This window comes from Hyperoodon ampullatus, assembly GCF_949752795.1.
Source record: "Hyperoodon ampullatus genome assembly, chromosome: 16".
Lineage (NCBI taxonomy): Eukaryota > Metazoa > Chordata > Mammalia > Artiodactyla > Ziphiidae > Hyperoodon > Hyperoodon ampullatus.
Window position 1 is genome coordinate 77,466,316 of NC_136929.1, and position 21,720 is coordinate 77,488,035.

Consider the following 21,720-nt stretch of genomic DNA (forward strand, 5'->3'; position numbering starts at 1 on the left):
CTGCGCGTCCAGAGCCTGTGCTCTGCAACGGGAAAGGCCACGGCAGTGAGAGGCCCGCGTACCGCAGGAAAAAAAAAAACAAAACAGAAAACTCGGAAAATGGCTTTCTCTATTTTGTCATCTGTAACAGTACTTCTCACACAGACACGAAATTATTTTTTTGGTCCACAGATGACTCCAGCAAGATAGCAAAGACCAATCTGTCTCACTTCACTTCCACTTTTCAGCATCCCAACAGGATCAGAGTTTCATCTGTGGCATTTTTAATGCCCAAGGGTGTGATGCTCAAATGGCAGAACAGACACAAAGATACCTAGAAAGTCTTTTTATGGTTTACAAACACTAAACAATCACTCAGCACACTGGAGCCATGCACGCCGTGGGCCAGCCGGGGTGCTGCCCAGCCTTCACCACACGGCAACGCCGTGAGCACCTGCCCAGCCTTCACCACACGGCAACGCCACGAGCACCTGCCCAGCCTTCACCACACGGCAACGCCACGAGCACCTGCCCAGCCTTCACCACACGGCAACGCCACGAGCACCTGCTCAGCCTTCATCACACGGCAACGCCACGAGCACCAACCGGGCGGCTGCTTCCCCTTAGCTCACGTCCTCGGGGCAGATGCCGCTCTCCCTCCTCCCCGACAAAGGGTCAGTTACTTCTCCCGTCTCCAGGAAAACGGAAGGTCCTTAAATAGGAAGAAAGCCTGAAAACTGGCTCAGGAGAGCATGGAGGAAAGACACTGGGGCTCCCTCTGGCCCTCACTCTCTGGGTCTAAACGTGGAAGGGCTGAGTTTTCTACATTGCAGGCATATATGCTACTAACCACTGGTTGCATAAACTAGGGTATCAAGTTCCATTCTCTTTATTCTCCTTTGTGATCCCCGCCCCCTTTTAAAAAGCTGTCCTTCTGTTCTCCTGTGAGGCAGACTGTGAAAGGGGAGCACCGTTCCTCCCCACCCCAGGTGGCAGGACAGTGGTGGGACCAGTGACAGATTCCTTTTGTGCCCAACGCGACGTCAACGAGTAAACCAAACACGTAAAGCAGGTGCCAGGAGAGCTGCTCAGGCACCAGGCTGCTGCTCCGGCTCCTGGCCTCCCCCACTGCCCGTGTACGAACCCTGACTCTGAACAGCCTCTGAGCTTCAGGGAACACTTTGAAAACCTCTGGGGAAGGTTGACCTCTGGACTAGAATACGGTTTAGTAATTTAGCAGCCATGTCTTACATGGCAAGCGTTTATATTTTAAGAAACAGGACAGGGGAATTCCCTGGTGGTCCAGTGGTTAGGACTCCACGCTTCCACTGCAGCGGACATGGTTTCAATCCCTGGTCAGGGAACTAAAATCCCACATGCCATGTGGCCAAAAAAAAGGAAACAGGACAAACAGGTCAAAATTAAAAACATGCTATATTAAAGGAAATTATGTTAAGGTAGAAATAAAAATATTACTCAAATTCAGAATAATCACAGGTAACAGTAATCTAGAAAGGAGTTTCACGGTATTATCGCTTTGACCAGTTAACATTAACTTCCATCTAAACATTTTTTTTAACTTACTTGATTAAAGTCCTTTTGTCTCAGGTACATAATTGCTTTGTTTATTTCCAGATCATTTGCCAGCTCTACATACTGAGAAGCTTTCACAACTTCAACACACCTATAAAGTAAAGCGTAAAAACGGTTATTTTATTTAGTTTTAATGTATCTAGGTTTTCTTAACTGTGACTTTTCAGAAGTGTTTAAAAGTGCCCCTAGTGCTCTGGAGGACTGAGCACCTGACTCCTTCCAACACAGGCATTAAGTTACAGAGCTCTTCAGTTCCAAACCCGTTTTCTCAGCCAATTTTTCATTAGCCTCTCGCCACGTCTAATTATTTATGGTATTTTAAATAAAATTCTCATTTTAAAATTAATAAAACAACTTCAGTTTGTAACAGGTAAAACTGTTTCTATATATTTTTTCATCTTAAATGCTCTGATGGTGAGAAAAATTCTACAGAACTTGAGAATATATTTAATTTTTTGTGTACAAACTTGAACAGACTTTCATGGATCCATTGCCCAGGGCACACAGAACGTCTACTGTTAACTAAACATCAGGCAACGTGCCAATTCCTGTAAGCATGAACACATTTAGTCCTCACCACAGCCCTGAAAGACTGACATTATCTCATGTCATAGATACAAAAATAGATCGCACAAGTAGAAAACTGCCAAGTAAGAACTTGAGCCCAATTTCTATTGCTACCAAAACCCACTGCACCAAGACTAATGTTTTTCAAATTGAGGATCATGACCTTTCAAATAACAGAAGAGAAAAGATATCAAAGGGCTTTGTGCATAACAAGGGCAAGGCGGGTGCTTCATCGTCTTCTCACTGAGGGTCTGGGGTTCAAAAATGTTTCAAAGCCACTGGCTTAGACCAATAATTTAAAAATACTGGGACTTCCCTGGCGGTCCACTGGTTAAGACTCTACGCTCCCAATTCAGGGGGCCCGAGTTCAATCCTTGGTCAGGGAACTAAATCCCACATGCTGCAACTAACACCCGGCGCAGCCAAATAAATAAATACATAATTTAAAAAAATAAAATTAAAAAATAGATTATTAAAGCAGAAGATCCCTTTCTTCAAGCAGAACATTTTTTAAACCCTGATTTATAAAACAGCCCTCTGCTTGGAGTGGTGAGAGAGGATGTGAAACCCAGCCTGTCAGGCCCCCCTGGAGTACCCTCTCAGCAAAGCAGTGTGCAGGGCTCCCCAAAATAACGGGGAAACCCTCTATTCCACAACGCACGCAGCAAATGGTCACCAAATGTCTACAACGTGTGAGATGTTACGTCTGGTACAGGGCTACCAGGACACACACAATACAGCTCTTGCCCTCGAGGGGAAGCAGACCTGTAAACTGAGTTAGGTGTAAGAACCGTGGTGAAGAAATACAGGAATGGAGGGGTGGAGACACTAGGAAAGGTATTCCAGACATGTCTGAGCTCGCTTTAAGGGACAAGGATGAATCGATTTGACAAAAGGGGAAGGGTGTTCCAGGAAGAGAGGCTCACAAACCCAAAGATGTGGAAGATCAGAAAAGTGGGAAATATTTAAGACGCTGACTCATTCCCTGAGCTGCCATCAACAAATCAAGTGGCTCAAAGACAGAAGCATGATACTCTTCCCCTCCTGTTCCCAAACAGGATTCTGCAAAGGGATTAAGCCCCACAGAAAATTACTGGAGTCACTTTTTTTCTCAATTTTCTAAGGATGGAACAAAGCTCCCACCATGCTAGACAGACAGGATGCCTTAGAACCTTTGGGCTAATTATCCAGAAGAATCTATACAAGAAGAGCTGCCAACATCTTGGCCCTTGAGACACTCTTCTCTTTACTTACAACATCCTCCCTCCTTTCCCCCACTTTTATTCCTACTAATCCTTCAAGCCTCAGTCCAAATGTCACTTAATCTGGGGAGCCTTCCATGACACCATGACAACAATCTACATTAGCATTAGCAACTGGGACTAAGAAAGCACACAGCACACAATAAAGCATAACTTGTTACGTTAGTATAACAGCAGTTACAATGTTTTGTGATTGCTAATATAATTATCTGTCTACTTAGCTAATCAAGGAGATCTTAGGTGACAACCAACATTAGCTAAACTGTAAATTTCTCGAAGGCAGATACTTTTTATCCTGAACTTCCAACTGGCCTGCAGTAAACAATAAATATTTATTTTTGTTGTATACAACAGTGTAAATCAACTATAATTCAATAAAATTTTTTTAAAAAGAAATAATAGCTGAGAACTTCCCAAATCTGGGGAGAGATGTGGACATCCAAGTTCATGAAACTAAGAGACAACCCGAAAAGTTCAACTCAAAACAATTTTCTCAATGATACATTGTAATAAAACTATCTAAAATCAAAGACAAAGAGAGAATTTTTAAATCAGCAAAAGAATCTGCCTGACAATGCCGGCCCTGGTCCTGGAAGATCCTACGTGCCGTGGAGCAACTAAGCCCGTGAGCCACAACTAATGAGTCTGTGCTCTAGAACCTGCGAGCCACAACTACTGAAGCCTGTGAGCCTAGAGCACGTGTTCCACAACAAAGAGAAGCCACCGCAATGAGAAGCCCACGCAGCATAACGAAGAGTAGCCCCTGCTCGCCGCAACTAGAGAAAGCCCACGTGCAGCAACAAAGACCCAACGCAGCCAAAAATAAAATAAATAAAATTTTAAAAAGTCTAATATGACAAAAGTAATTAGTTTTGATAAGTTAAAATGTTAAATTAGTGGAAAATTTCACTCAGACTGGTTGGCATTTTATAAATACTTAAAATTTCACTTACATACCAACTACCAGATTGCAAAGACACAACTATAATCATCTTCTTAAAAAGCTAAAAACATTAGAAAATTAAAAGTATATGATTTAGTAAACATTAAGCAAATTCAAGTTAGATTTAGTAACAGTAAAACAACATTTACTATTCAGTATAATTAAAGATGAACAGAGTTCATTTACTGTGAGATGCTTGTCTCCCAAATCAAGGAGATCTTAGGTTACAACCAACATTTGGTGTTCACAGAAAGGGATACAGTGATTTGTTGTGCTATACATTGATCAAAACATATGTGGAGTACATGTACAGATACAGGGACATTTTAAGGAACTTGTTTATAAACTAGGCGAGCAACCAGTCAGGTAGAAAACCAGCCATTTTAGAAAAACACACCGTATCTGAAATGGATGGAAAAACTGGAACTGTTTATCTGAAAAGAGAAAAAACTTTGAAGAAAGCCCTTACCTCACTATCAGCAATAATTGGCAAAACCTCTGCTTCAAAACAGTAGCAGGCATGCACTATTTCCCATTCCTACCCCCATGAGAAATACAATTTCTGGAAGGATGAAAAGAGTGCTGGCTTATGAAGCAGAGAAAAGGAGGCTACAGTAAGAAAGTGCCACGGAGGAGGGTGCTTCCTGCTCCAGGTGAGCCTGGGGATCCAGGGACGGGGAGTGAAGTGCTGAGCTGGGCAGCGGGAACCACTGACCGCCGTCTCCAGACAGTGGACAGGGGAGCCTGCAGACCTCCCCTCATACTCAACAATGACAAAGAACAGCCAGAGAAAAAGAACGTGCTCTTGGAAATGTAAAATAAAACAATTAAATGGAATAGTTGAATGAGAAATTCAAAGAAGTCTCCCAGAAAGCAAAGCAGAAGCAGAGCTGGAAAATATAAGAAAGGTAAGTGACAAGGAAGTCCAAATCCAATTGACAGAAATTTATAACTGGAAAAGGAAGTAAATTAGCAGAGAAATAATATAATATTTTCTCAAATTAAAGGAAGCAGACTGCAAATTGAGGGGTCTATTGAGTGCTTAAGAGGAAAATAGAAAAAAAAAAGACAAATTTAAACACATTATAAAATTTCAGAACAAAGCTACAGAGAAAATTATAAAAATTACCAGAAAGAAACTGCAGGTCATCTACAAATAGCAAGGATGAGACTAGCATCAGAATTCTAATCAGCAACAGTGCTAGTTAACAGTGAAGAAATGCTTTTTGAGTTCTAAGAGAAAACAAGTTACAACTTAGGGTATTACACCTGATCAAATAAATGATCAATCAAGAATGAGGACAGAATTAGACACTTACAGACATGCACAGACAGATCTTAGGGGGCTAATTCAGGAAGAAATCAAGGAAAAAATAAAGATGATGTTCAAAAACAAAGAGGATTCGGGCTTCCCTGGTGGCGCAGTGGTTGAGAGTCCGCCTGCCGATGCAGGGGACACGGGTTCATGCCCCGGTCCAGGAAGATCCCACGTGCCACGGAGCGGCTAGGCCCGTGAGCCATGGCCACTGAGCCTGCACGTCTGGAGTCTGTGCTCCGCAACGGGAGGGGCCGCAACAGTGAGAGGCCCGCGTACCGCAAAAAAAAAAAAAGAAAGAGGATCCAACCTGGGAAAGAAATGAAGGTAAACCCCAAGACGACATTCAACACCAGGCTAAGGGAACCAACAGCTTACAGAGACTGGCACAGGGAGAGTTCCGAGAGGGAGGACTCCAAATAACCTAAGAGAAGCAAAGAGTGCAAGAGAAGACAGAGAGGTAACTGGAGACACCAGAAAAACAAACGTCATGGGCCAAATATGAAGCCTCCAGAACAAACTAAACCAGGGAGACAATGGATTCCACGGCGAGAATCTGAATCGTAATGAGGATATGGTAAAGAAAGCATACGTTGCTTCCACCAAGAAGAAACACGAAAAGTAATTAGAAAACGGGAGCTGTAACTCTTCTGTACTTACTTGGTTTTCTAACCACGTACATGTACCTTGGACTTTAAAAATTCTGGTAGGGTACCACGCAGAAGAGGTCACAGACTCACTCTACATTGGTTTGAAAGATCATAGAAAAGTTTCATGAAGGGCAACTATGGATTCAATACAGTGAAGAATTTTCTAACCCTTAGAGATGTTCAGAAATAAAGCAAATGATTTGAACACCGTAAGAATCCAAGCAGGGGCTTCCCTGGTGGCGCAGTGGTTGAGAGTCCGCCTGCCGATGCAGGGGATAGGGGTTCGTGCCTCGGTCTGGGAAGATCCCACATGCCGCGGAGCTGCTGGGCCCGTGAGCCATGGCTGCTGAGCCTGCGCGTCCGGAGCCTGTGCTCCGCAACAGGAGAGGCCACAGCAGTGAGAGGCCCGCGTACCGCAAAAAAAAAAAAAAAAAAAGAATCCAAGCAGAGGATAAATGGCACCTACATGGGATGCTCTCAAGAGGATTCTCACACCAGGTGGAAGAAACAAATTCAACTACTCATCCAAAAAATGACCTAAGATTTTTCCAGCTCTAAAAACCCCTCACTCCTATCTGGGAAATATATCCACAGACAACAGCCTTTTTAGGTGTGAGAGGTATTACTCAGGATAAAAAGTTTAGTAGTACTGACAAATTTAAGGTAGAAAAAGGACATACTGAGAAAAGATAAAGTAAAAAGGAAGAGGGCACAGGCTGGAATTTATACAATGAAAGCAATTACGTACCCACATATCAAATGTAGCACACTTGCCTTAGTACTTAATTTACAAAATGACATGAACAATAAGAAAAATATGTTAGAACTTTTAGAGTGGTCTATACTAATCTTACCATATAACAGTATTTGCTTGGTAAGTAGAAATCAATATTTGCCAATTATTTATTTACTTTTCTAATAACAAAATTTTAAATCAATAAAAGTATAAACTAGAAAACATCATGTCCATCCAGTTATACTGAATTTCTCTCTTACCAATCATAACCTACAGCAAAAGATGTTTCAATTACAGGAGCAATGAGTTTTGCAGCTGTCATGATGTATTTTTCTGCCATGGCCTTCCTATAATCAAACAAACAAAAAAGATTTAGAAATATGGTATAAAAAGAGTTTCGATTTATTTCTTAAAATATAAGTGTAAACACTGTCTGGGCAGCTATGCTAGCAATCTGTTTACATATCAGGTTGAAAACCACGACTGGGAAATGCGATCAGCAAGCCATGACTGCCCTTGGGGTCAGCAGTTCTTGGTCTGTGATGCATTCTGAGGAAAGAAGGAAAGAAAGAAAGGGGGGGGAGGGAGAAAGAAGGAAGGAGAGCGAGATACACAGGACTCCGCAGCTGAAGCTGCATAATCTGCACTGTCTGTGGAAATGAAAGGGTGAAAACTGCCACTACAGAAACTGTGCTAAATACTCAAACTGAACTACTACACATCTCTATAGATTTGCCTAATCTTCACCTTTCATTTTATAAATGGAATCGTAGAATATGTGGTCTTTTGTGACTGCCTTCTTTCACTTTATCATAACGTCCTCAAGGTTCATGTGTACTGTAGCATATGTCAGTATTTCATTCATTTTATGGCTACATAATATTCCATTGCATGGATGGATCATATATTTTTTACCCATTCATCAGTTGTGGACATTTGGGTTGTTTCCACTTTCTGGATACGAATAATGCTGCTATGAATATTCCTGTATAACTTATTGTTATTATGTGGATGTATGCTCTAATTTCTTTTGGGTATGTATCTAGGAGACAAATTGCTGGGTCATACGTTGTCTATGAAGAACTTCCAGACTTTTCCAGAGTGGCTGTACCAGTTTACATTCCCACCATCAGCATACAAGGTTTCAACTTCTCCACATCTGCATCAACACTTGTTATTATCTATCTTTTTTATTCAATCACACTAGTGGGTGTGAAGTGCTATCTTACTGCAGTTTTGAGTTGCATGTCCCTAGTGAATACTGCAGTTAAGCATCTTTTCATGTGCTTATTGCCATTTGAATATGTTTTGAAAAAATGTCTATTCATATCCTTTGTATATTTTTAATTAGGTTTTGGCCTTTTTATTATTGAGTTGGAAGAGTTCTTCTACCTACTATAGAAGTAAGTCCCTTCTTGGATACATGGCTTGCAAATATTTTCTCCCATTCATTAGGTTGTTTTCACATTTTTTTTTTTTTGCGGTACGCGGGCCTCTCACTGTTGCGGCCTCTCCCGTTGCGGAGCACAGACTCCGGACATGCAGGCTCAGCGGCCATGGCTCACGGGCCTAGCCACTCCGCAGCATGCGGGATCTTCCTGGACCGGGGCATGAACCCATGTCCCCTGCATCGGCAGGCGGACTCTCAACCACTGCGCCACCAGGGAAGCCCTGTTTTCACATTCTTGATGGTGTACTTTGAAGAATGAAAGTCTTTAATTTTGATGAAGTCCAATTTACCTATTTTTTTCATACCTAAGAAACCACTGCCTAACACAGGTCAATAATATTTACTTCTATGTTTTTTTTCTAAGAATTTTGTAACTCTAGTTCTTACTTTTAGATCTATGATCCATTTTGAAGTAATTTTTCTGTATGGTGTGAGGGAGAAGTCCAACTTCATTCTTTTGCATGAGCATGTTCAATTGTTCCAGCACCATTTGCTGAAAAGACTATCCTTTCCCCATGGAATTGTCCTGACAGTTTTATTGACTATAAACGTAAGAGTTTATTTCTGGACTCTCAATTCCATCCCATTGACTTTTATGTATGTCTTTATGCTTCTAACAAAGTATTATCACACTGTCTTAATTAGTGTGGCTTTGTAGCTTGAGTCCTCGAACTTTTCTATTCATTTTCAACATTGTTTTGGCTATTCTGGATTCCTTACATTTCCATATGAATTTTAGGATCACCTTGTCACTTTCTGCAAAAACACTACTGGGATTTTGATAGGGATTACACTGAATCTGTAATCTGGGGAGCACTGCCATCTTAGCAATACTAAGTGCCTATCCATAAACATGTGATCTCTTTCCATTTATTTAGCATTTCTTCCAATGATGTTTTACAGTTCTCAGAGTACAAGTTTTGCATTTCATTTGTTAAATTTATTCCTAATAAATTATTTTTTATGCTACTGTAAATGTAATTGTTGATTTCATTTTCAGATAGCTCACTAGCAGCGTGTACCACCCCTCTACGGTATTTTCAGATAGCTCACTAGCACTGTGTACCACACTTCTATAGTATTCTGTTGATTCTTGCATGTTTATCTTTTACTCTGGAACCTTGCTGAGCTCGTTTATCAGTGGCAAATTTTTTTAGTGCATTCCTTAGGATCTTCTATATACAAGATCATGTGATCTTCAAACAGAGATAGGTTTTACTGCTCTCCAATCTGGATAAGTAAGTCTTTTAGTTACTTTTCTTTCTGTCTTTCACCATTAAGTAGTATAATGGGAAACTGCGGGTTTTTCATAGATGTCCTTTATCAGATGGAGCAACCTCCTTGTTGAAGTTTGTTTGTTTGTTAAACAAAATCCAATATGGATTTTGGATTTTGTTCTCCCCCAATTTTTCCTTTTTTTTTTTGGTTTACTGAGATGATCATGTGGCTTTTGTCCTTTGTTCTACTGATACCCTGTATCATATTAATTGAAGTTTAGATGGTAAACCAATCTTGTAGTCTTGGGATAAATCCCAATTAGTCACGGTGCATAATTCTTTTCCTATTTTGTTAGTATTTTTGGTTTGCTAATATTTTCTTGAGAATTTTTAATCTATAGTCATAAGATATTTTTCTGTAGTTTTCTGTCTCTTCTGTTTTATTTTGGTATCAGGGTAATACTAGTTCATAAAATGAACTACTTTCTGGAAGAGACTGTATAGAAATGATGTTTATTCTTCTTTAAATATTTTCTAGAATTCTCTAGTAAAACCATACAGGTCTGGAGATTTGCCTTATAAATTCAATTTCCTTAACATTCAAAGGGTCAAAGGGCTACTCAAACGATCTATTTCATATTAAGTGAGTTGTGGTAGTTTGTATTTTTTAAGAAAGTGGTCCATTTTGTCTAAGTTTCAAATTTATGTGTACAGGGTTGTCTGTAGCATTTCCTTAATATCTTTCTGATGTCTGCAGGGTCTGTAGTGATAGCTACTATTTTGTTCCTAATACTAGTAATTTGAGTCTTCTCTCTTTTACCTTCATCAGTCTTGTTAGAAGTTTGTTAACTTTACTGATCTATTCAAAGAATCAGCTGTATTGTTCTGTATTGTTTCTCTCTTCAGTGCCAATGATTTCTGTTCTTTTCTTTATTATTTCTTTCCTTCTGTTTCTTTTGGGTTGATTTTGCTCTTCTTTTTCTAGGTTTTTTATATTTTAATTGAGGCATAGTTGATGTACATTATATATATATATAAAATACATAATACCTGAAAAATATTAATATATATATATAAAATCCCTGAAACTTATATATATAAGTTTCAGGTGTACAACATAGTGATTCATAATTTTTAAAGGTTATATTCCATTTATAGTTACAAAATATTGGCTATATTCCCTGTGCTGTACAATACATCCTTACAGTTTAATTATTTTATACTTTTTCTAGGTTCTTAAGCTGGGAGCTTAGGTTATTAAGACTTTCCCATTGTCATTCTAATTGCTTTTCCCGTATGGGTTGTTTTCTCTGCCTCCTTACAAGACTTTGTGATTTTAGGGACTTCCCTTTTGGCCCAGGGTTTGAGACTCCACACTCCCAGCAGGGGGCCTGGGTTCAATCCCTGGTCAGGGAACTAGATCCCACATGCCGCAACTGAGAGTTCGCATGCCACAACTAAGGAGCCAGAGAGCCTCAAAGAAGATCGAAGATCCCGCATGCCACAACTAAGACCTGGCACAGTCAAATAAATAAAATAAATATTTTAAGAAAAAAAGACTTCGTGTTTTTAATTTTCAGAAGTTTAATCATGATATATCATGACATGGATTTTCTTGGGTTTATCCTCCTTGGGATTTCTTCAGCTCCTTGTACTGTAAGTGTATTTTCCTTGCCAAATTTAGGGAGTTATCAGCTATTATTTCTTTGGCCTAATCCCTTTCACCTCTCCTTCCCAGACTTGATGACACAAATGCTGGTTCTTTTGTAATAGTCCTGGGGATCCCTGAGGCTCTGGTTATTTTGGTTTCTAGTCTGTTTCCTCTGTTTGTTCAGATTGGATAAGTTCCGTTTTCTCTTCCAGTCACCAACCCTCTCCGGGCTCCCCTTCATTCTCCTGTTGGGTCCCTCCACTGAGCTTTTCATTTCAGCTGTTATATTCTCCAGTTCTAAAATTTCCATTGGGTTTTTCTTTATATCATTGCTTTGCTGAGACTCTATTTCTTTTTTGAGGCTATTTTGTCATTTGTTTTAAGTGTGTTCATAATTGCTTGTTGAAGCATTTTTATCATGATTGCTTTAAAATTTGTCAGATAATTCTAACATCTCTGTCATCTCAGTGTTGGCATCTATGGACTATCTTTTTTCACTGTTTGAGATCTTCCTGGTTCTTGGTATGATGAGTGATTCTTGATCAAAACTTGGACATTCCCTGGTGGTCCAGTGGTTAGGATTCCAGGCTTTCACTGCCGTGGCCCAGGTTCAATCCCTGATCAGGTAATTGAGACCCCCCGCAAGCCACAGCACAGCCAAAAAAAAAAAAAAGAAAAAGAAACTTGGACATTTTTACATTATAAGACTGAATTTTAGAAGATGTGGTATATATACATAATGGAATATTACTCAGCCATAAAAAAAGAATGAAATAATGCCATTTGCAGCAACATGGGTGGACCCAGAGATGATCATACTAAGTGAAGTAAGTCAGACAAAGACAAATACCATATGATATTGCTTCTACATGGAATCTAAAAAAATTGATATAAATGAACTTACTTACAAAACAGAAACAGACTCACAGGCATAGAAAATAAACTTACAGTTACCAAAGGGGAAGGGGGGTTGATAAACTAGGAGTTTGGAATTAAAATATACACACTACTATATACAAAATAGATAACCAGGACTTCCCTGGTGGTGCACCGGTTAAGAATCCACCTGCCAATGCAGGGAACACCGGTTCAATCCCCGGTCCAGGAAGATCCCACACGCTGTGGAGCAACTAAGCCCATGCGCCACAACTACTGAGCCTGGGCTCTAGAGCCCACGAGCCACAACTACTGAGCCTGCATGCCACAACTACTGAAGCCCACGTGCCTAGAGCCCGTGCTCCACAACAAGAGAAGCAATCGCAATAATAAGCCCGCACACCAACAAGAACCTACTGCATAGCACAGAGAACTATACTCAGTATCTTGTAATAACCTATGGAAAAGAATCTAAAATAAATATATATATAGTGAATCAACTACATTTCAATAAAAAAGTAAAAATAAAATAATGTTCATTCAGGCTCTTCAATACTACTTTCACCCTGATTCTGAGGATTTGGGCAAGTGATGTATTTTGTTATTTATGTTTGGCTGCGTTGGGTCTTCGTTGCTGTGCGTGCGCGTGGGCTTTCTCTAGTTGTGGCAAGCGGGGGCTACTCTTCGTTGTGGTGCGCAGGCTTCTCATTGTGGTGGCTTCTCTTGTTGCGGAGCACAGGCTCCAGACGCACGAGCTTCAGTAGCTGTGGCACACATGGGCTCAGTAATTGTGGCTCGCGTGCTCTAGAGTGCAGGCTCAGTAGTTGTGGAGCATGGGCTTAGTTGCTCCGCGGCATGTGGGATCTTCCCGGACCAGAGCTCGAACCCGTGTCCCCTGCACTGGCAGGTGGATTCTTAACCGCTGCACCACCAGGGAAGCCCCAAGTGATGTACTTTAAAGAGCTGAATGCTTTTGTATTTTATTGTGAAAAAAAGAAAAGTGACGTAGAAAAAAAAAGACTGAATTTTACTTAAATCTTCTGTTTTAGCTGTCTTTCCCGACACCACCGCATCACATGCCAGCTAAGGGGAGAAGCCCATATTTCCCGCACAGCCTGCTCTGACACCTATGTGGGAGGAGGTCCTTGCTTCTGCTGGGTGGGATGGGAGTCCCTGCGTCCCCCGTGGTCTTGTTACGGCTGAGTGATGACCGAGGCACTGATTCCCCACTGCCCCTGTGACACCACGCAGGAGGGAGGGTCAAGAGCGCCCTGTTACTGCTGGGTGGGGTGGAGTTCCAGGCTCCCCACGTGCTGTCCACTACACCACAGAGTCAGAGTGGTGGGGCTCCATAAGGGCCCTGGGGATTAAAGTCCTGCTCCCTACTTGGTCTGCTGGGGTACTGAGTGTCTCCTTACAGCCTTGGGAGGGTGGAAGTCTAGGCACCCACTTGGCTGTTGCTGGCATGTGTGGGGATGGGACCACAACTTTTTTCTGTGGCATTTGTCTGGAAGTTTTCTGTCTTGCTAGCCTACCCCTCACCTTGTCCTCTGGCTTTTCTTAGAGCCTTTTTACAAAATGCAGCCCCTGGCTTTCTGACTGCTAGCTTCTTCAGCTCCAAGTCTGAGCAATGTGAGGGGAATCACTGCCATGCTGTTCCTCAAGCCCCCAGGTCCCTTGATGATTTGCCCTCTTGTCTATACCTTTCTTCTCATTTTGTTGTACATACAATTTCCGGGGCTTTTATGTGTACTTAGCGGGAAGAACATGGAAAAGTACATCTACTCCATCTTCCCAGAAGTGTAAGTTTAATTTTTACTGTGAAACTAAATCCTAAAGATTAAGGGCCCTCCATCCACACAATGGAATATTATTCAGCCTTAAAAAGGAAGGAAATCCTGTCACTGGCTACACCATGGATGAAAAGTGAGTCACAAACAGACAGTACCGTGATTCCACTTCCATGAGGTCCCTAGAGCAGGTCACATTCATAGGCAGAAAGTGGACTGGTGGCTGCCAGGGGCTGGGGGAGGGGGATGGGAGTTGTTCAGTGGGTACAGAGCTGCAGTTTGGAAGATAAAAAAAGTTCTGGAGACTGGCTACAAATCGATGTGAATGCACCTACCACTACCGTTGAAATGAAGAATTACATATCTTGGTTAAGATAAATTTTATGTTATGTGTATTTTATCACAATTAAAAAAACCAAAGAGCCCTCTGTGATGTGATATAACTTCTAAGATACCTGTTGCATATTCAATAAATATTAGAAGGTGCAAGCCATACTTGACAGAGACTAGGTACCATATCGGAGAAAGGAAGAAATGAAATAAATAAAAAGAATTTTGTCTTTGGGAGTTGAAATTTAATTGGGGGGCATGATAAAAATACACAGAGACATAAATTTTTGAACAAAGGTAATATGAACAAAGTTCTAATATTGCACCAGAGGCAGAGGGAAAGCAAATTACAGAGAAATAGTAAGAGTAACTGAGTAATAATAATTGGGATTAGCATGAGGACTGGGATTATATTGAAAGAGAAAAAAGAATCCAGTAGAGTATAGAAGTGGTGAAACGACAGCACTATTCAAGAAATATACTGAATACAAGTTTTGAAAGAAATCATCAGAATGCATATTCAACTCTCTTACAGAAGTTAAGACTACATTATTAAGTTTTAATCATGAAGTGCCCAAAATATTACCTTTCACGTTCCATTTGCCTTAGATGATCATTTTTTATAGCTTCAATCACTAAATTAGTATGTGGGTCATCCTGGGGGGAAAAAATGAGTGATTCAGAAGTAAGAATCAAGAACTAGATTTTTTTTTTTTTTTTTTTTTTGCGGTACGCGGGCCTCTCACTGCTGTGGCCTCTCCCGTTGCGGAGCACAGGCTCTGGACGCGCAGGCTCAGCGGCCATGGCTCACGGGCCCAGCCGCTCCGCGGCATGTGGTATCTTCCCAGACCGGGGCACAAACCCGTGTCCGGACTCTCAACCACTGCACCACCAGGGAAGCCCAAGAACTAGATTTCTAATCAACCTCACCACTAGGCTAGCTGTATAAAATGGAGAATATATTAATCTTTCTAAACTATTTTCCCTTATGTAAAGTAAACTTTTTCTTCTTACTTCTGATTACCTATCACATTCTCCACTGAACTAACATAGATTCTAGCAGCTGATACAAGGTCAGGCTGGAAAGAATAGGGCCAAGTACACAGAAGCTGTGGTTGTTAGTACAAATGTGTGATATTATAAATTCTTAACTCAAATATAAATGCTTTAACGATCATCAATTACTTAGTATGATCCATATTGCTACTTCCTATTGAAAACATAGATGATTTCTTTCACAACATATATGACTTTTTCTCAATATGAAAGTTATATATAATAGTTAACATCTACCCAGCACTTACTATGTTCCAGGTACTATTTTAAGCATTTCACATGCATTACCTCATTTAATCCTTACAACCCTATACGGTAGGTTGTTATAATTAGTGCTATTTTAAATACAGAGGAACAAGGAGAGTTAGTTGAGTAGTGGGGCCAGCCACTATGCTGTGACACCCTTACACCCTATCAGGAAGACCTATTAGGTTCAATTTATGAAACTGACATTACTATTCACTGTGATGTATCAACACAGGCAAGTGCACAGGGTATGACTCCATATAAAATAACATTAAAGAATGACAATTTTTCCTAAGATTCTCCTTTTCGTTTTTTGACTAAAATTGTGCAATCTGTTTTAACCATAATCTCTAGCCCTATTTCAATAGCCCTGGTGTCAACCTAATTTAAATAACAAATGAAAATGATAAAACACATTAATACAGGGCTGGGAGAAACCTGAAATGTCATCCACTCCAACTTTCTCATTTCTGGAGACAGAGAAGCACAGGTAATCAGGAGCTGGCTACATAAGTCTTCTTCATACTCACATTTGGTGAAATGTATTTACCATCTTCTTCAGTTTCTAATGGAACAGCGATCAGTTTTTGGAATGCCTTCTTCATTTTTTCTTGATCTCCAACAGCAAAGTAACTAAGAATCAGGTTGAAGCCTGCCTTCAGGTTTGGTGCCACACTCATTATGTGCTCAAATGAATTGATGGCATCTGAATACTGCCCAGTTTTAATAAATGTAACTCCAATATTCTGCATAATTTTAATCCTAGAGAAAAATAAACGTGGATTCGCTTTAGAGGTCTGAACTCCCTAGTATGGCAATCAAGACATTCCACAAATAATTTCCTTCTTTTCTTTCCCACTTTACTTCTTTTTTGTTTTGTTTTGTTAAAGCTATATTGAGGTTTACTTTACACATCATAAAATTCACTTATTTTAAGTGTATGATTCAATAATTATTGCTATATTAACACAGTTGTGGAACCATAACCACATTCTTACTTTGTCATTTTCATCACCCCAAAAAGAGAACCTGTGCCCATCTGCAGTCATTCCTCGATCTCACCTCTAGCCCCAGGCAAACGCTAATTTACATTCTGTCTCTCTGGATTTGCCTTTCTAGACATTGTATATAAATGGAGTTACAATATGTGATATTCTGTGTCTGGCTTCATTCAATTAGCATAATCTTTTTGAGGTTCCTCCATATTACAGCATGTAAGAGTACTTCATTCCTTCTTTACTGCTGAGTAGTATTCTATTGCATGGCTATACCACATTTTATTTTTCCATTGACTACTTGATGGACATTTGGATTGCTTCTACTTTTTGGCTATTATGAATAATGCTGCTATAAACATTCATGTACAATACTTTGTGATAATACATGTTTTCATTTCTCTTGGGTATATACCTAGGAATGGAATTGGTCATATGGTAAATTTGTGTTTAACGTTTTAAAAAAGCAACCTAATTATTTTCCAAAGTGTCTGGGCCATTTTACATCCCCAACATATGAGGATTCCAACTTCTCTACATCTTCCTCAACACTAATTATTGTCTATATTTGATTATAGCCATTCTAATGAATGTGATCCTACCTTATTTCTAACCACTCCTCAATATAACCCCGTTTCAACTAAATCCTTTTACTCCTAATTCTCTGATCAAATCACAGTATTTTCCAGACTCTTCTCACAGTGCTCCCTTTGTCGGGAATGTTACCCCTTCGCTTGTCTTCACTTTAGTAACCAACTCAAGTATACCTCCTTCGTTAAGCCTCTCTTGACCTTTCTTGTTCTCAATAATTATTCCTTCAACTTAATTACTATACTACCTCTTGATTATGGATTGTTAAGCACTTAACATATACTATATAATATTATTATCTTTTTCTAAAATGCTCAAATTCTTGGCCTCACCTGGGTTAAAAGTACCTCAAGGGCATTGTGCTCTGTAAGTTAGATATTTGCTGATGATAATGAGATATTATGCATAATTTGAAAACAAATTATTGCGAAAAGTGGCATTTACAAAGAAATTAACTTTCACAGAGGCACTGTACTGTGCCTAGGAGAAATTATGACCAGTAAGTATTCTGGTACCCTCCTATGTTCCCATAGTTATAACCAGACCATAAGGTAATCTACTGTTTCTGCTCCTGAAATACGGTAAGAACAGGAAACATCCCAGCATCCTCCTCTTCCCCCTCTTCTAAGATTCAACAGTAACCCTTCCTCTCGCTCTTCCCTTCTCAAGCTGTAGTAAGAATGTAAGGAGGTCTTGGTTTCCAGTCTTGCATTCTGGAGTCTGGTGTGTTCTAAAGAACTGCTGTTTGATTTGGTGTTGGCAGTAAGTTGTATTACGGCGCTAACTGCTTGCAGTGTTATTCCCTATATAGGCCCATGAGCTTAGTTTTATTCCAACTGATCACATATTATGCCTTCAACCTTTAACTTCCATCACACAAATGCATGCAAGTAGTCACAAGGGGACAGACCAAAGCACTACAGCTACAACAAGAATCTAACACCTCTCATGTACAGATACCACAAAGCACTCAGCCCACTGGCAACGCGTCAGAAGAGTGACCTTGTTTCTGAAGAACGACACTTAAATTTTACAAACTTACCTCATTTCTTTATGGACACTTGGAATTTGATCTAAGGCCATTCGGTAGAATTTAATGGCTTTGGAATAATTTCTTTGCTTTAAATAAATATTTCCCATATTCACTTTCAACCGTCCTAGTTAAAAAAAATTTAATGAATATATAATATCCTACTTTTTTCACTTTTTCTATGATATTTTAGATGATCTTAATTTATATTTTTTGAAGGTCTTCTCAACTTATGAAGCTTCAGACATTAACTAAAATTCTCACTTTAAAACAGTTATACTATTTTCATGTATGTGCACACTAAACCTCTGCAAGGAATTAGAACTTAAGACAGATGGATTCCTGGAAACATGGATAGAAAACAATAGAGTGACATTATAAAACTGGAGTTGTGTTCTTCTAAGAAAACGTGGGACTTAAAAAGTATTAGATAATTCAAAATTAGACCTTCTTTTGGACGTTATTCCAGCATCTCCCAGAGCTCCAATATGTACAGTTTATCCTTTTTTCCCCACGTTTTCTACAGTAAGCATTCATGAATTGATGAGAAAAAGTGTTTCTACAAACTTGAGACTCAGCTCAAATGCAACGTCCACTCAGAAAGCTTGTCTAATCTTTCCAACTCGTACTCGAATAATCCCACACATCTTCTCACCAGGACTTGGGGGATCTTAGGTAATAATTAGCTCTCCTTAATCCTGACCCTCCCTCCACTCTATAGGGCCCACCCCAGGACCCAGGATGAAGATGCCTGTAGCTCAGGAACAAAAAGAGTACACTTACCTGGTTTAAACTATATGATGTAATAGTTTAATAAAATATTAAAGAAAATAATATTCTGATATACTTTAATACTGAGACCAAAAAATTACACAATATAGGTGTTAAATATAAACAAAGGTCTCTTGTGGATAATTATATAAGGGAAAGCATGTTCTGTAGGTTGCCATGGCTCCTTCTACTTGTGATACAGAATACTGTTTTCATTTACTGTTAGGCAATATATCTTATACCAACTGTATTTCTTCATTTGTATTTGTGTGAATTTTCATATCTTTAAGCAGGGCACCTCTATCATAAATATGAATTCGCTCAGAGCACAGATGATTTCATTATAAGAAAGCATAAAGTGAGGAAATTGTAAATTAACAGTACAAAAGAACTATACTTATTGGAAAAACTGACTATACACACTTACCTGCATTACTAAACATCTTATTTTTCACTATAACTTGATAGGTGTTTAGTGCTTCAGGATACATTTCATTAGCTGAATACTGACTGGCCAAGTTGAAAAGAACCTAAGAAAAAAATATTGCAAACAGACACATAATGATCATTTTAGGCCCCTTTTGCCTATAATCTTTCTAGAGATTAAAATACTATAACAAAGTTAGATACTTCTATCAAGATTCCCAACCCACAAGGCAATGAAGTACACAGAGAACACCTTGCATTCCAATATGAACCAGAACATTAAGACAGGTGGGAGCTTCCCTGGTGGCGCAGTGGTTAAGAATCCGCCTGCCAATGCAGGGGACACAGGTTCGAGCCCTGGTCCAGGAAGATCCCACATGCCACGGAGCAACTAAGCCCGTGCGCCACAACTACTGAGCCTGCACTCTAGAGCCCGCGAGCCACAACTACTGAGCCCGTGTGCCGCAACTACTGAAGCCTGCGTGCCTAGAGCCCGTGCTCCGCAACAAGAGAAGCCACCACAATGAGAAGCCTGCGCACCGCAATGAAGGGTAGCCCCTGCTCACCGAAACTAGAGAAAGCCCGCGTGCAGCAACAAAGACCCAATGCAGCCAAAAATAAATAAATTAAATAAGTAAATTTATAAAAAAAAGACAGGTGGAGCTTTCCTCTAAATTTCACCTAATTTTCCATGTATTCTTTCTAATTAATGGATTTGCTATCTTTTAATCTCAGGAAGACCCACAAAGAATAAATGTGTATTATTACTATTGCTGGTAATAAAAGGAATAAGGAAGATAGTGGACCAAACTCTCTTTGTAAATATAAAGTAAACATCATGTGGAATGCCTTGAACCTTAATTTGTATAGTATTGCTGCTCTATATGCAAATTTATAATTTAAATCATTAAGTTATAGTAAATTATGTTCCTAAAGGAAAAAAAATAATCATCACAAATTATTCCCAAATCTAAAGACTCCATGGAATTTAAAAATATTAGCTATAAATAGTAAACATATAAAAATTCTTCTTATTCTAAGTTCTAATGTCCTTTTTTCCACTTATTTAGCATATGAAGACTTTTCCTACTGAAAACACACCCTTTTAAACAGCAGTATAAATACCAAAGAAGTGTCTTTTCAGAATTGAATAAATTTTTCTAGAAATTAGCTGGTTTTTCCCCCCTACTCTCCTCACAGAACATTATCTTATTCACCTAGTTTGAAGTTCTCTAAAATCACAGACCAAAAAGTCCACATTAGAATCTCGTTATCGGGACCTCCCTGGTGGCACAGTGGTTAAGAATCCTCCTGCCAGTGCATGGGTTCGAGCCCTGGTCCGGGAGGAGCCCACATGCCAGGGAGCAACTAAGCCCGTGAGCCACAACTACTGAGCTTGAGCTCTAGAGCCCGCAAGCCACAACTACTGAAGCCCATGTACCTAGAGCCCGTGCACCGCAACCAAGAGTAGCCCCCATTCGCGGCAACTAGAGAAAGCCCGTGCGCAGCAACAAAGACCCAATGCAGCCAAAAATAAATAAATAAATAAATAAATAAATTAGAACCCCATTATCTCTCTAACTATGTTTGGTGACGGAGGTTAACTGGACTTATTGTGGTGATCATTTCATAATATATACAAATATCAAGTCATCGTGTTGTATACCTGAAACTAACAGAACACTGTATCTCAATTATACCTCAAAACAAAACAAAACGAATCTTGTTAAAGTATCCACACTGAATAGAACCCAAATATTAGCAATCTTCACGAGTCCTTGGCTGGTAGGTTTACAAATATTTACTACATTATTAAAAATGACTAATTAACTAACTAAAGAAGATCACTGTACAGACCAAAGATAAGAGTGGTCCCATGAACTAAAGAGTATTATTAATCTAATTCTGGGCACCTTAAGTCCAATAAGGCTTAAGGAACAAGAGAAAACAAGAAACAAAGAAGAAAAAAGAGTTCTGGAATCTATTCTCACCAAGATAACTGTACTCAACAGGTACTTCATACTTACTGAGTAAGTTAAATCCAAATTGATGTTTTCTGGGCTTGTAACTTGTTCTCGTTGTCTCACCAGGACTCTCTCTTTTCTTCCTGCATCTTTTGCCTTTTCTAAGGCCTGAAATCAAGTGTATACTGTGTAAACTCCTTTGAGCACTCACACAGAATTTGGTGCATTCGGGAAGTGTCTGCGGGAAGCAGGGGTGGCTGCCATTACCCCTGGGTTCCCTGA

At 39.8% G+C, this 21,720-nt stretch overlaps 1 protein-coding gene across 4 annotated transcripts in view; it reads right to left on the reverse strand.

Annotated features, from left to right (window-relative positions):
* IFT88 (intraflagellar transport 88) overlaps positions 1-21,720 on the reverse strand; it is a gene marked incomplete at its 5' end in the record, with an annotated part of 70,353 nt that overhangs the window by 32,735 nt on the left and 15,898 nt on the right. For 3 of the 4 annotated variants that reach the window (XM_079722112.1, XM_079722113.1, XM_079722111.1), the window contains 7 exons: positions 1,564-1,663; positions 7,306-7,392; positions 14,946-15,016; positions 16,192-16,423; positions 18,290-18,404; positions 19,476-19,578; positions 21,502-21,606. In XM_079722112.1, coding sequence (XP_079578238.1) covers positions 1,564-1,663; positions 7,306-7,392; positions 14,946-15,016; positions 16,192-16,423; positions 18,290-18,404; positions 19,476-19,578; positions 21,502-21,606 — 813 coding nt within the window. The remainder of the gene's footprint in view (positions 1-1,563; positions 1,664-7,305; positions 7,393-14,945; positions 15,017-16,191; positions 16,424-18,289; positions 18,405-19,475; positions 19,579-21,501; positions 21,607-21,720) is intronic. The other variant, XM_079722114.1, reaches the window with a different exon arrangement.